The sequence below is a fragment of the Brassica napus genome, chromosome C4 (genome assembly GCF_020379485.1).
Source record: "Brassica napus cultivar Da-Ae chromosome C4, Da-Ae, whole genome shotgun sequence".
NCBI lineage: Eukaryota > Viridiplantae > Streptophyta > Magnoliopsida > Brassicales > Brassicaceae > Brassica > Brassica napus.
Genome location: NC_063447.1, coordinates 14,072,577 through 14,087,582, shown reverse-complemented (window position 1 = coordinate 14,087,582; position 15,006 = coordinate 14,072,577). Strand labels below are relative to the sequence as shown.

General features: G+C 31.6%; 2 protein-coding genes across 4 annotated transcripts; one reads left to right on the top strand and one right to left on the bottom strand.

Annotated features, from left to right (window-relative positions):
* Positions 1 to 4,707: 4,707 nt before the first annotated feature.
* On the top strand, positions 4,708 to 9,505 carry LOC106382043 (hydroxyacylglutathione hydrolase 2, mitochondrial-like). 3 transcript variants are annotated; one of them, XM_022711808.2, is made up of 9 exons: positions 4,708 to 5,073; positions 5,431 to 5,601; positions 5,693 to 5,896; positions 5,999 to 6,122; positions 6,236 to 6,336; positions 6,439 to 6,513; positions 6,598 to 6,696; positions 6,782 to 6,956; positions 9,201 to 9,505. In XM_022711808.2, exons 1-8 carry the CDS (start codon positions 5,020 to 5,022, stop codon positions 6,932 to 6,934), a joined length of 981 nt encoding a protein of 326 aa, XP_022567529.1. In that variant the 5' UTR covers positions 4,708 to 5,019; the 3' UTR covers positions 6,935 to 6,956; positions 9,201 to 9,505. The 3 variants fall into 3 exon arrangements, with proteins under 3 accessions (XP_022567529.1, XP_013677457.1, XP_013677456.1); XM_013822003.3 differs by lacking the exon at positions 9,201 to 9,505 and having other exon boundaries at positions 6,260 to 6,336; positions 6,782 to 7,122; XM_013822002.3 differs by lacking the exon at positions 9,201 to 9,505 and having other exon boundaries at positions 6,782 to 7,122.
* A 769-nt stretch (positions 9,506 to 10,274) lies between these two features.
* On the bottom strand, positions 10,275 to 11,961 carry LOC106379785 (delta-9 acyl-lipid desaturase 2). The gene is made up of 5 exons (XM_013819661.3): positions 11,540 to 11,961; positions 11,255 to 11,395; positions 11,036 to 11,176; positions 10,831 to 10,937; positions 10,275 to 10,645 (listed from the first exon to the last, which is right to left on the bottom strand). Exons 1-5 carry the CDS (start codon positions 11,873 to 11,875, stop codon positions 10,447 to 10,449), a joined length of 924 nt encoding a protein of 307 aa, XP_013675115.1. The 5' UTR covers positions 11,876 to 11,961; the 3' UTR covers positions 10,275 to 10,446.
* Positions 11,962 to 15,006: the final 3,045 nt, after the last annotated feature.

The following is a 15,006-nucleotide window of genomic DNA, read 5'->3' as shown; positions in this document are numbered from 1 at the left end:
TAATCCTGTGAAGAGTCCCTCTGAGAAACATGCTGAGCTAGCTGAGAAGTCAGTTGAAGATAATCTTGTGGAGAGTCCCGCTAAGAAACAGACTGAGCTAACTGAGAAGTCAGTTGAGGTAGAATTAAAACTAGGCGCAAGCCTAATGTCAAGGTCATAGCAGTGCCGTATGGCATTCCCAGAGCTGAGAGACTAGCAAAAATGAGAGCTGAAGCTGAAAAAAAGAAAGCTAGAGCTGAAAAAAAGAAAGCTAAAGCTGATGGTGCACTTAAGAAGAAAGGCAGGCCGAAGAAGACTGAGGCTACATTGAAGCCATGTACGCCGCTGTCGGAGAAGAGAAAAAGTGAACAATCACGGTGGGTGCAGTCTCCTTTCACTGAGGGAAAGACTGATGAGCTAGAAGTGCCAAAGAAGAAGCTTAAAACAAAAACCTAAAATGCTTAAGTTATGTATATGTATTATTCAAGTTAAGATGTTATGTTTCTGCCTAAAATGCTTCTCGTGAACTTGTTAGGATGTTATGTTTCTGCTTCTGGATGTTATGTTAAGTTTCTGGATGTTTTATGCTTTTTAAACAGGTGTGGTAACTCAAAATTACAGGGGAAACTCTGGTCAAAATTTTGGAAAAATACTTCATAATTTTGAAAAAAATTACTTTTTAAATTTTGGAAAAATACTCCCTTTTATAAAATAATTAAAAACAGTTTACATGTAAAATGCAAACCACATGTAAAACGTGCATGGATAAAAAATGCACATGTAAAACGTGCAGTCGTCATATATTTTGATATTATATTTTGATTACACTTAGTAATTCTTGGTAAGTTTCAAGGACTTAGTAATACTACCTTACACATAGTAATCTTTTGGCAATTTTTAGGTTTATCTAGTAAAACCCTGAGAAAATGAGCTTTTTTGTAGTAAAACTGATGCTTTTACACTATAATAATTATTAAAGAAGACATTTTCAGGAAGCATTTGCCAGAAATACGTATTTTTTTAGATTTTCCTTACTATGGTCTAACCATTCATACAATAACAATGAAAGTTAAGAGAGTTTTTTGAAAAAATGAAAAGATTTTTCTTAAACTGCTGAAATAATCATAAAAAATAGTCTTAATATATATTTAGTAAGTAACTAGTCTACAAATTGATAATAATCATAAAATATATATCGATTCTACATACTAAACATAAATACTCATACTAATATATATGTGGTCCAAATAACACATAGTAAACCCAGTATTCCTAGTAGTTCAAATAACACATAGTAATTCCAGTAGTTCTAGTAGTCCAAATAACATATAGTAATTCCAGTAGTCCTAGTAGTCAAAATAGCACAATGAAAAAAATTTCAACAATCAAACACCTGAACCTGAACCACTTCCACATTCAAAATACGCTGCCATACCTCTTCCTCTGGCTCTCCCTGTGTCTGTGCTTGTGGCTCTCCCTCTTCCACTCCCTCTGCCTCTTTTTCCTCTTCCACGCGCTTCTCCTGCTGATGGTTTCCTTGTTTGTTGTGGTTTTCCTTTCTTGACTTCAAATTCTGGAGGAAGTACTTTCTTTGCTCTAATTTCTTCTGGTATAACCCAATCAGACATATGAGGAACAGGATATATTGTCCGGTGATAAGCCAAAGCCCATTGCTCTACCAAATAGTACTTAGAACAATACTCAGATAGATGGAGTTCCTTTCCCGCTTTCTCAGTCATGAATGTGGCAGCAGCTACTGCATGAACACATGGATATTTGTCTTTATCAAATTGCCCACAGGTGCACGTGTTCATAGCCATGTCCACGGTATAACGCTTCCCGTCACTACCATGCACACTGTACGTGAGATGGAAGCTGTTTAACTCATCAACCCGAAGAAACCCTGCATCAACACATCTTTTAGTCATTTCCTCCTCCACTATAGGCACAAGCTTCAGTGCGGGTGGCATTTCAGCTGCCTCTTTCCTGTGCTTGTTAAACCATTCAGCAATTTTTCCAATGATAAAATCAAACATTGGAAGTAAGGTGAACTTTCTTGCGTCCTTAATAACACCGTTAAAAGATTCTGCTGAATTGGTGGTGTCAACATTGTACCTAACTCCTTCAAAGTAACATCTAGCCCATTTCTTTTGTTCACAACTTCTGTCAAGATACTCCGCTGCACTAGGATATTTTCTGCCAAAAGCGTCATAAAGGACCAAGAACTCCGCCTCTGTATAAGCGTGTGCGCACTCCATAAACTTAAATGCACATGTTTCTCTGTTGTTACGGACGTAGCCTTTAACATTTTGAGACAGATGCCATATACAATAACCATGAGCGGCCTGAGGGAACACTTGATGTACTGCCTTGATCAAGCCTTTGTTTCTGTCCGAAAGAAACACCAATCCAGGGAGATCCGATATCACTGATTTCAACTGTTCCATAAACCATAGCCAACTCTCATATTTCTCACCATCAGCAACACCAAACGCAATTGGGTAGTGGTGATGATTGGGATCCTGAGCAGTCGCAACAAATAACACTCCACCATAAACAGTCTTCAGGTGTGTTGCATCCACAACAAGGACTTTTCTCATCGCGCGGAATCCTTCTATGCTAGCTCCCAAAGCCCAAAACAGATACTTAAATTTTTTGCCCTCATCCACAACCACACGAGTTATTGTGTCAGGATTCACCTGCTCCAGCATGTGCATATAACAATATAATAAAGAATAACTCTCTTCAGAAGTTCCGCGCACTTTATTAGCAGCTAGTCTTCTTCCTCTATATTCTGTTGTGTATGATACTTCCACAGCAACTCTCTGATGAACCAAATCGATCAGAGCATTGGGACGTGGTGTGTCAAAACTTCCAGGATAATCTTGGGCCAGGATAGATGCAACGATTTGTTGTGTGCCTCTCCTTCTATTAGGCAGTGTTCTTGTGGTAACAACAGAACATCTATGCTGCTTGATGTAACTTCTAACTGACCAAAGATCTGAATTCGTTAACTTTGCAACACGCACAAACCACTTGCAGCCTTCTTTGGCTCCTCGGCATTTTATCACATATCTCTTAGTATCCGACTTAATTACCTCATACTCAAAACACTTCACATGTGACGCCGCCTGTATATGAGTTTGCGCTTCCTCCTTGGTTCTAAATTCTTGATCTAAAACCAAATCCATACCATCATCCCACTCCTTATAGACAATTGGTGTGACTTCAACTAAGGGTCCTGCTTCTCTTTCGGTGGCATTCTCATGCATCTCAATGTCTTCGTAAAGTGTAAGCACACTACCAGTACCTTCATTATCAGTTGCATCCTTCTCAGTACCTTCTTCATCACCACCCTCTGTCTCAATAGCCTCTGTATCAATAGCTTCTGTATCAGTAGCCTCTCTATCAGTAGCCCCTCTTTCAGTAGCCTCTCTATCAGTGGCCTCTCTATCAGTAGCCCCTCTTTCAGTAGCCTCTCTATCCGATAGACTGCCATAGAAATCAGTGTCATCATCCCTTTTGTTGAACTCCACATGTAGAACACTTCTACAATTCTCTTGATTTACTTGCATTAGATAACAAAAAACGTCTTCATCTTCCCAGATATATGATGGCTTGTTCGAATACATTACCATTGGAAAGTAACTAATCTTCGCTTCCATCTTATAGTCATCTACCTTTATCTTTCTGCAAATACGCTCAACCAAAACAGAGCGTGTGATCTCATCCACTGATTTCTTCAACACAATAGTGTGAATTTCATCTTTCCCGTCACCATCTCCCGAAATCCATTTCATTTCAACCCCATCTTTAATATAATATCCTCCATAATCAAAACAAATGATTGTACAATGCGGATTTTGCATTTTCCTGAAATAAAATGAATTATAATTAGAATTAGCATTATTAAGAAGTTTAAATTTAATTCCCACGTAATATTTTACTGTTAGCATTCTTACTAATACTAATTTTTTTCAATACTATATATATAGTAAAACCAGTAATACTAGTAATATTTGTAAACATAGTAATACCAGTAGTATCAGTAATACTACGTTGCCTTAGTAAAACGGGTTATCTTAGTAATACCCAGAAATTATCCTTGCACTAATTAATCAAGTTTTTAGTCTGATTTTGTTCGGATTTTACATTATCCATGTTATATAATTCATATTAATGAAATTACACCGAAAAAATCATCAAAATGGGCTCAAAACGTACATAAAATATACCCTAAAACCAATAAATACAGTTTACAAAATCCTTTTAAATCTCTTAAAATTTGCATTCAACATTTCTTTTGTTACACTAGCCGATATATACACTTATTTTTATAAGTATTCCAGCAAAAATTTAATCAAAAACGGATATAAATTAAACCCGAAATTCATATACACAGTTTTTAAATTCATTTTTTCTCTTTCAAATTTTCATCAATTCTTACTTTTTTAGGTTACCCATGGTTTACACAAACATTTAAAAGATATTTCACACAAAATTTCATGAAAAAAGACAAGAATTACCTGATGTTAAAGCTTCAAAATCGCCAATGAAGGATGAGGAAGAAGAGCTCTTTATGCTGACAGAGGAGAGAAGAGAGGGAACATGAAGACATGTGGGCCAAGGTAAATCTGATTGGTTAAGGTTGTTTGTGGACTTCATTTGGTTGTTGTGTTTGGTTGAGGATATTTAATTGAAAAATTAAACGAATTAACGAGGTGGATTAGAGATATATTAAAAAAAGAAAAGTTAGTATTGGGAATTGAAAGACAAAGGGCAATGGGAAAAGAGAAAGAACAATGAATTTTTTTCTATATGGGCATTTGGAGTTAGCACCCTGTTGTTCCAGACACGCTTTGATGATCTTCTTCTTCTTCTATTCTCTGGTCTAAAAGCACCTCGACAGTCTGTTCGACTCTTTGTCTCTCTCTGACGCTCTCTCCTCCTTTTCATCAGAGAAGAGAGCATTTCCGGGAGACAAAGAGGAAGAGAGATCCTTTTGATCTAACAGAGAAAATTCTCTTCCGAGAAGGAAGGATGCAAACCATCTCGAAAGCTTCGTCTGCTGTCTCCTCCTTTCGATGTTCTTCGGTTTGTTTTCTCTCTTTTTTTTTGTCTGAATTCTACAACTTATGATCTGTTTCCTTAAGATAGTTTTTTTTTACTGTAATTGCGTTGGTTCGTCTCCTCTTTAGATACTTACTGATAGATTGTTTATCATAAACAGAGTTGGTGGAATCAAGAAAGGTCGTCTAGTTTGCTTTATCAAAAAAAAAAAAAAACAACTTTCCGTTTATCAAATAAAAACCATTGCTTTAGTCAAATATTTACTAGAGTTAAGGATGCAATGATGATGTTTGATGGTGTCAACATGTTGCATTCAGTTATATAGCTTGTTTGACTTTTTTTTTTATGTAAATCAGTGTGTAACATCCTTTCTTCTTTCAGAAGCCAACAAGTCAGCCATGTGTGAGACAGCTTCACCTCCGAAAGGGTCTTGTCTGCAGAGTCATGAAGCTCGTCTCTTCACCCCTTAGGACTCTGCGCGGTGCTAGTAAATCTATTCGTGTCTCCAATTTCTGCAGTGTCTCCAACCTCTCCTCATTACAAATCGAACTGGTGTGTACTTCTGGTTGTTGTCCCAAAAGCTCCCATTTTAGTTTGTTATGACTCAAAAATGACTCTTCATGTGTTTTTTTCTCTTTTCAAGGTGCCTTGTCTTAAGGACAACTATGCTTACATTTTACATGACGAGGATACTGGTACAGTTGGTGTGGTTGACCCTTCTGAAGCTGAACCTGTGATAGACTCGTTACAGAGAAGTGGTCGTAACCTAACATACATATTGAATACACATCATCATCATGATCATACTGGTGGTAACCTGGAATTGAAAGACAGGTACGGTGCAAAGGTAGGAAGATTCAAAATCTCTTTTCTATCCTCTTGATCAATTGTGCTATGATAAAACATTGTTGAGATGATGATGGGTATGTTACAATATTTGGAATGTAAGGTGATTGGCTCAGCTGTAGACAGAGACCGCATTCCTGGAATCGATATAGCATTGAAGGATGGTGACAAATGGATGTTTGCTGGTCATGAAGTCCATGTTATGGATACTCCTGGTCACACAAAAGGTTTCTTTATAATTTCACATTTTAAAATCTGGAAGCTTTGAATTTTATATTCCATTTCATGTTCTTGCATTCTAGTAATCATATGGCATTTAAATCTTGATTCTCCTTGTCAGACCATATCAGTTTATACTTTCCAGGATCACGAGCTATCTTCACTGGGGACACCTTGTTTAGCTTATCATGTGGTAAACTCTTTGAAGGTACACCTAAGCAGGTAAAACAAACACCACTTATCTCTTTCTATCATCCTGCTTTTAGTTACATTTGTTTTGGATTAGCTCATGTGAGTTTCTATTGTATGCTACTTGTTGTGCAGATGCTTGCTTCTCTCCAAAGGATCATATCTTTACCAGATGACACGAGCATATACTGTGGTCGTGAATATACACTGGTCTGTTATATTTTTGGCTTGTTGTTGAGTAAGCTTTAACTAAAAAAGAGAATTGATTTTAATTTTTCTTTATTTTGGTTGCAGAGTAATTCGAAGTTTGCCTTGTCCCTGGAGCCAAACAACGAAGTCCTCCAGTCTTATGCAGCTCATGTTTCAGAACTCCGCCAAAAGAAACTACCCACGGTAAAAAAAGAATTGATTCATCACCAAATCATCCTCGTATGCATTGCTCAATGTTTATGGTAAGCGTTGGTTCTTGTTTGGTCAGATTCCGACAACAGTGAAGATGGAGAAAGCTTGTAACCCGTTCCTCCGAAGTTCGAATACCGATATTCGTCGGGCGTTAGGCATTTCAGAGACTGCAGATGATGCAGAAGCTTTAGGGATTATCCGAGAAGCTAAGGATAATTTCAAAGCTTAGGCTTCTCGCCCATATAAATAAGGTGAACGTGGACTAGTTTTTTAATTACATTTCTTTATAATACAAAAAGAGATTTTTTTTTTTTTACTTTTGATGTAAACCTTTTATTTTGGTACCCATTAACACCACAATTAGATTTTTAGATTTTCTTCAAAATTTATGAATACATAAAATATATTTACCTTTCATGAATACATAAAATATATTTATACCATCTCCAATGTATTCTTCTATTTTTACCTCTAAAATAGAGCATCTCTAAAATATAGATGAATTTCTCTCCAATGTATTTCTCTATTTTTGCCTCTATAAAAGAATATTCTCAAAAAGATTCTATTTTAATTTTACAAAAGATACATTTTGTTTATAAAAGTTGATAACTAACCCTATTTATTTTTAACTTTTAAAATATTTTCATAAACTTATGAATTTTTTTAAACTAAAGTTTTGTTAAAAGACTATTATGTAAATAAAAAATGTTATTATACTCTTACAAAAGCTGTATTTCTCTATAAATATAATTATTTTGGTTACAACTTTAAAAATTTGAAAGTTAAAAGACTATTTTGAAAATAAAAAAGTATGATTCTATAGTAGAGGAATGCTATTTTTTCCGCTAAATAGAGGAAAAAATAGCAATCTCTATTTTAGAGGTGGAAATAGAGATGAGATGGAACACTTTTACCTCTATTATAGTATATAGAGGTAAAAATAGCTAGGGGTTGGAGATGCTATTAGACATTTGTATGCGAATTAGGAAATTAGTTCTGCTTCACAAATTTAATCATTCTAATTTAAGATAAACTATTAATCAACTAAATTTAAGACACCTATTATCAATGTTTTTAAACCCGGCCATATACTGAACGAGAGACTTTGGTTCGACTGCGGACCTCAATAATTTAATTAATTTAATACATACTATACTCCTTCCGTTTCAATAAGGTATAAGTTTTAGAGAAAAAATTGTTTCACAAAGATAGATTTTTTTATGTTTTTAATACAAAATTTATAAATTTCAATAAAATTAATTGGATTTATTGAAAGACTATTGATTAAAAAGCCTTGGAATTTGATAATTTCGAAAAACAATACATGATTAATGTGTTTTTTTAATATGTGTGAAAACACCAAAACTTCCATCTTTAAGAAACGGAGAGAGTATCAACTATTGAAAAATACAAAGAAAATTTATTTTTATATCTCATATTTCTTGCAAACATATACAAAATTATTTAGTAGTTGATACTCAAATTTGATTCTCTTTTATTAATGATCTTTTCAAATCTGATCAAATACGACCAGAACCAGATGAAAAACAGTTTAATTTAAAGTTCATACCGTTAACTCTAAAAAAATAGCTAACTTTTGAAAAGTTTGAGATCTATATCCAGAATATTTCCAGTATTCATCTTAACATTCATAAATGTATATTATAATATTGTTAAAATAACAGTTCTCAAATTTTATTAAGTTTTTGCGGATTTAATCTATTTTTAAATAACAATTTTTTTTAAAAAAAACATATTATATTTTGCATCATCGGATTTACCGGTTCAACCGCATATCCATGTTGAAATTAAAATTGCCTATTATGTAAATTACACCTATTATGTAAAAGATGTTACTTGGTAAAAAACAGCAACAAACATAAAATATTATGTAAATAACGTTAGTGGTGAAACGTAAGTATTTAACAAAAAATCTAACAACTAGTCAGATTTATGTATTTGGCTAGTCTAGTTTAAGTTCAAAACAAGATTAAACTTCTTAGCGAATAAAGTTGGTCATTGTCATTAACAATATAGCATTAATAAATGATCTAACAAACTTTTCAAATTGAAAGTTTTGATTCGATAAAATAATGAACTATTGGACCATCTGTGTTAAAGTATTACTTGCCCGCTAAGAATAAAAGCTAGTAATTACTTGTGAAATTGTGATTAATCCGAACGGGTTTTGCCTAATCCATTCCATTTTAGTTTAATTCCAAAAGGATGATTTGGTCTTGTAATATTGATATTAAAATAAAACTAAAAACCAAATTTTGGGTATTATCTCAAAGCGAAAATCAGTATAACCAATTATCATAAAGATAATTTCTACATTATTCACAAATTAGTGCTACCAACTATTATCAAATAAATTCATTAATATCAAATTTTTTTTTGTCAACTCATTAATATCGATTTTATATGTATATAACAAACAAACACTGCATAAAAACTCATGTTTAACTAAAGGTTCATTAATACTTCTACACCAGGAGGTCAAAAATACAAATTATGCAGATCATGGAGAAAAAAGATTATAAGAAGTTTTCAGCATCGTACAAAGGCGTATCATCGAACATAGATCTCATTGGGCGGCTCGGAGCGAAATGCATCGAGTACTATATATAAATGAAACGAGGTCCAAACACTGCATAAAAGCCAACAAACTCCGGAAACCAATAATATTCCCTGTGGAAAAGTATGCATCTACTTTTTTTCTTTTACAACGTTTTAACTTGGTGTACATAAATAACGTATTAATTCCTAAACATGTCAATTAGGGCTAAAACCCGTGGTCCGAGTCTCGTCAGCCCTAAAAATTACTGGACTTGGACTTAGTTTTATAAGCCAAAAAAAAATTGAGTTTTTCGGGATAAGTCCATTTGGATTTGAGGTATTTTGGACCTAAACCCGTTTAGGCTAGGGCCGACCCGAAAACCCGACATTTTATACTTTAACTTAAATTTTATTGTTTTTACAATCAAAACCATTATTGTATTAACATATTATTTTAATATTTTTATTCAAACTCTAAAAGTTGTTAATGCACTTTATTGTTTGATCATTATAAGTGTCACACTTTAAATTTTGCAAATGTATCTTATTCTTTTATGTACAACATGTTTTTTTATTTCAAAACGCAAAGTATGAAACGTTTGACCATGTTCATCATAAATTTTGTTCTCTTATATATTTAGTTTTAATTTATATTTGAATATCTAAATCTTATTAAGTTTGGTTTGTTTATAATATGTTTTTAAATCATACGAAAAAGTAAAACATTTTTGATAAATGAGAAAAGTTTAAACTCACTTTATATTTGAAAAAAAAAAGAAACTATTTTTATTAAAAAAATAGTATTAAAACGATGGAAATGACAATGACAAATTATTTTTCGAAAAGTCCAAAAAATTTGAAAAGCCTTATAGCCCTATAAAAGCCAGACCAGACTATGAATTTTAGGCCCAAAATATTTTCGGGCCGGACCGGACCAAACTCAAATATTAAAGACTTAACGGGTTTGGATCGGGCCGGGCCAGACCAGCCCGAATTGACACCCCAATTAATTCCCCCGCTAATGATTTTATATCTTAAATAACTTTGTCCAACACATCGGAAACGTTCATTGCGCTAACCAAAACTTCAAATGAAAGAAAAAATAATACAGTACTCTTTTAAGATATATAAGTTATTCTAGTTACATAGACTAGATCCCTGTTTGTGCGATCTTCACGCAGTTCAATGAGCAATAGCCATACGACGACGCTGAGATTCCGTTGGCAGTTTCACGTCATATGCTAATCCGATAATCTCAAGAAACCTGACAATGTACCAAGAAATGTCGATTTGCCACCACTCAAGCCCCTGTCTCGCCGACGACTCGAACGCATGGTGATTGTTGTGCCAACTTTCTCCAAATGAAAACACCGATAACCACCTTGAAATTAATAAAAAAACAAAAGAAATAATTAAAAATTAACAACAATGCACCTTTGGAAACATTAGCTGTATACAATTCACGTGTGATTTTTTTATATTTTCAGAAAGTGACAGAGATGATATTAAAATATTAAATTATTCTTGTACACACCAAAAATATAGAGATTATAAACATTTGCATACCAAACGTTACGAGAAGTATCATTGGTCTTCCAAGTTCGAGTGCCCCAGATATGGCAAAGCGAGTTTATGAGACAAGTCACGTGCACCTCCAGTGCTGCTCCTACCCCCTGCATTGCCAACCAAATCAATTACTAATTTCTACAATAGTATATAATTAGTATTCATATGTAACATTATACTATTTCATTTTGAATCAAACTTATACCATTCCCCAAGTAACGAAGGACATGCCACCAAGATAGAAGAGAATGATACCAAGTCCTAGAATGTGAAACAGCACCGTTTTTTGAAGAAACCTATAGAACCATTGCCTCTTCAAATCCTCAACGTTTGTTCTTCTTCCACACTACAATTGATTCATCATGATTTATATTAAATTGGTTATAAATAAGTGACTTATAATGAAAAAGATAAGATTATCTACCTTTGTAACAAGATATGCAGAATCATAAATCCACAGAAGATGACTAAACCAAAAACCTTCCTTCGGGCTATGTGGATCTCGTTCTGAATCAGTAAACTGATGATGATACCGATGAGTACTCACCCAATCAATCGGATCTCCCTATTAATTAAAAAAGATTAAATTCAATAAATAAAAATACTAATTAATAGTAGCAGTTAAGATCTTAAGATCTAGTATTAGACCAACTTTGACTAAAAATAATAAACAAATAAAAATTGTAAAATCTATGTTATTGATATGAACCTGGATAGCGAGAAGGGCACAATAGGCTAAGAGATACTCGAGCCATTTAGGGACTTTGAAACTCCGATGAGCCAAGTTGCGGTGATACGAGACGGTAATACCGAGACCACCAATCGTATAAAACAAAAAGGTAACCCAAAGAGCCGACCAGCTGAAATAAAACGGAGCCAAAAGAGCCATAGAATGCACAAACAATGAAGCTGTAAGTTTGAAATAATCTAATCTCCTCCACTTTCTTTCCCAAAACACCCATTTACGTTTCCTCTTCTCCGCCGCTTTCTCCGGCGATGAAGGATCTTTCCGGTGGTTCTCTTCCACCGTAGATGTCACAGACATTTTCTCGATCTCCTTTATCTCTTTTAGGTTTTCTTTGTTGTTGAGAGAACCTTTTTCTCTAGGGATAATGGAGAGAATAAAAAAGCGATGCTTGCCTTTGTAATTTATAGTCTCATGAAGAGTTAATTTACTGTAACAAATTACATGCACTAGTTTACTTTCTTTCTAACCACTAAAATATTTGTTGTTATTTTTTTTGTCAGCTTTGCTTTAAAAAAAAAAAATTGTAAATTTGTTGAAAGTTTTTTATTTATTTACTTTTTTTGATCAAGTTAAAAGTTATTTTTAGATGCCAATCTAAAGACTAAAGAGGAATTGGGTGACACAGGGCTCGATATTCCTTGACCGATTCTAACTGTTCATATACACTGCTTTATGGATGTACGTGATTACAGGCAAAAATCACGTTCGGTAGCTGGAGACTGTTATCGAATTGATATTTACATTTTAGGTCGTTTTTACCCTTATTATTTACACTTTAAAACATTTTATACCATTAATACATTTTTGCCTTTGGTTAACACATTTTCTCTCTTCTCAACTTCTTAACTATAGGATTAAACCCAAAACTGAAATCTAAAAAATATTTATCTAAATAACAAAATTATCATTAACCAAAAATCTCACTTTTGCCAAAAATATTTCTCGCTAAAACCGTAAAATAAGGTTTTTCGCCAAACCGCAAAATCATGTTTTCCAACCAAAACCGTTGAATCGGATTTTTTTTGCCAAAATCGCTGAAACGATTTTTTTACCAAACTAACCATTTTGTTTTTTTTCTGTCAAAACCACTAAATCATTTAATATACATATATATATATAATATAATTTGTGTATTTAGACACAAATTAAACTTACGAAAGAACCGAAATGAGATTTTGGATTGAAAATTTGCTATATGTTAAGAAATTCCGTCACCTTTCAGTATTTCTTAATGTCTTTAAGCTTTATTCACATTTTTGATGCTATTCAGTTCCCCCATGGTTGTGTTGTAGTTTTCTATTAGTAGGAAGAATCGTTGAAACAAAAGACTCTAAATATATCACAAAATCAATATATTTTTTGTTTTATTTAAATCAAGTAATGTGATATTCGGGCTTTGACCGGTGACGTGTAGTATTAGAGTTGAGTTACAATAAAATTTACGAGTTGATGTAACTTGCAGTAAAAACTATGTGGTAAAAACTGTAGATTTATGTGGTGAGTTTCGTTGTAAAAATATGAGTTACTATTTTATCAATAGTGTTGATTGGTAACATTTTTGATGTATAAGTTGCAGTATATGTTATTTTTTTAAAATATAAATAATATTTAATGCAATTTATAAGAAATTTTAAAAATAAAAAACATAAATTAAAATTAACTAAGGATATTGATGTACATAAATTTTTAATTACCAAACAATATTAAAAATTAAATTTTTTTGAAACTTTTAATTGACTATTTAAGTGGAAATTATACAATATTTTATTTACATAACTTTTAATCACCAAAGAAAATTAATAACTAAAATTATAGAATTTTTTTAACAAATGAAAATATTTTTTTAGAAAAGCTTTTTTTTGTATAATTTTGAAAAAAACTTTGGCTAACAAGTATATAACCATATTAATTGTTAAATATATTGTATTAATTAATATAAACTAAATGTACACAACTACAACTACATGGTTATGTATTTGTAAATTGCTAAATTTGTAAAAATTCAAAAAGAAGACGTGGGGTAGTTAATAGACAAAACCAAAAATTTCTTTAACTCAAATCTTAATACATGAGATTTTTGTTGATGTTGATTTAAGATTTGAGTTATCATTTTTTACAAAGGCTATAACTCAAAATTGTAACTCAACAATCTAAACTAATCTATTAAAATAGGAGAACATTTTGTACTTAACCCTGAGTTTTCTTCAATAATTACGAGTCTATTTTTTTATCATTAACTACGTTCCTAAATTATCCAAAATCCATTTCTTTAATAAAAGGATGATCACACCTCTCCTTACCAAATCGAGTTTGACCGACAGCTTTTATTTCAATCTCAACTAGATTTCGATCCGCGCAACCGCGCGGATGTTTATTTTCACTTTTCTATACATAAATTATTGTTTTAGAACATAAGTGTATATATTTTTAACTTTAACCGTTTACTTAAATATTTATATAACTATTTCAAATACAATAATTTTATAATTTACATGTTATAATTAATCAATTGTTTAAAACCGTATGAATTTGTCAATTCTTATTATATGTTTATCTTATTGTATTTGCATTTAGTTATTAAGGAAATTAATATATTTATGAGAACACTTATTTGAAAATTATTTTGTATTTAATTTATGTTAAATTTTGACCCGTCTTTCAAAGCTGGATTTCTTTTTACCAATATATTTTATGCTTATTCATTTAGATAATATATTATTGTATATACAAAAGTCTAATATATATTAATTTTTAGACATGTATTATATAGTTTGCTAATTTTAAGCCGTTCTATCATCATATTATATTTTTAAAATAAACAGTTTATATTTATGAAAATAAAATTTATAAATTTATCAATTGAATATACTTTTATCATATTTATTAAGTATAATAATTGTATTTTAACATGATCATGACTATAAAGTAGATAAAGTAGGATATAATTTATTTATTTTTTATTTTATAAATGATAACTTAAAATACATTATATTATTGTTAAAATATTTTTACACAGATTTATTTTATTTTTAAAATATAATATATAAATGAAAATATAGTATATATTATATTATATTGAAAATGAAAATATATTATTATTAAAGTAGGTACAAAGATTTTATATTATTAGCAAATACATGTTAATTTTTATACATATATTATATAGTTTGCTAATGTTAACCCATTTTACCAACGTATTAGATTTTATTTTTGAACATAAATATTTTATACTTACGAAAATAAAATTTATAGTTTTATAATTTTAATACAATTTTATTATATTTATCTCAATATTATAATTTTCTTTTAATATGATTGATTATGATTATATAATAGATAAAATATTATAGAATATTTTATTTTCATTTTATAAACGATAACTGAATATATTAATGTATAATAATATTTCAAACTAATTTCTAAATTAG

What these genes read in the sequence shown, in the direction of transcription:
- LOC106379785 (XM_013819661.3), bottom strand. Translation starts at nt 11,875, where the DNA reads ATGTCTGTGACATCTACGGTGGAAGAGAACCACCGGAAAGATCCTTCA. An exon ending in GTGCCCTTCTCGCTATCCAG is followed by an intron (nt 11,396 to 11,539) that starts GTTCATATCAAT and finishes TTTAATTAATAG; the next exon opens with GGAGATCCGATTGATTGGGT. An exon ending in CCTTCGTTACTTGGGGAATG is followed by an intron (nt 10,938 to 11,035) that starts GTATAAGTTTGA and finishes TTGGCAATGCAG; the next exon opens with GGGGTAGGAGCAGCACTGGA.
- LOC106382043 (XM_022711808.2), top strand. Translation starts at nt 5,020, where the DNA reads ATGCAAACCATCTCGAAAGCTTCGTCTGCTGTCTCCTCCTTTCGATGT. An exon ending in CCTCCTTTCGATGTTCTTCG is followed by an intron (nt 5,074 to 5,430) that starts GTTTGTTTTCTC and finishes TTCTTCTTTCAG; the next exon opens with AAGCCAACAAGTCAGCCATG. An exon ending in TACTCCTGGTCACACAAAAG is followed by an intron (nt 6,123 to 6,235) that starts GTTTCTTTATAA and finishes TCTCCTTGTCAG; the next exon opens with ACCATATCAGTTTATACTTT.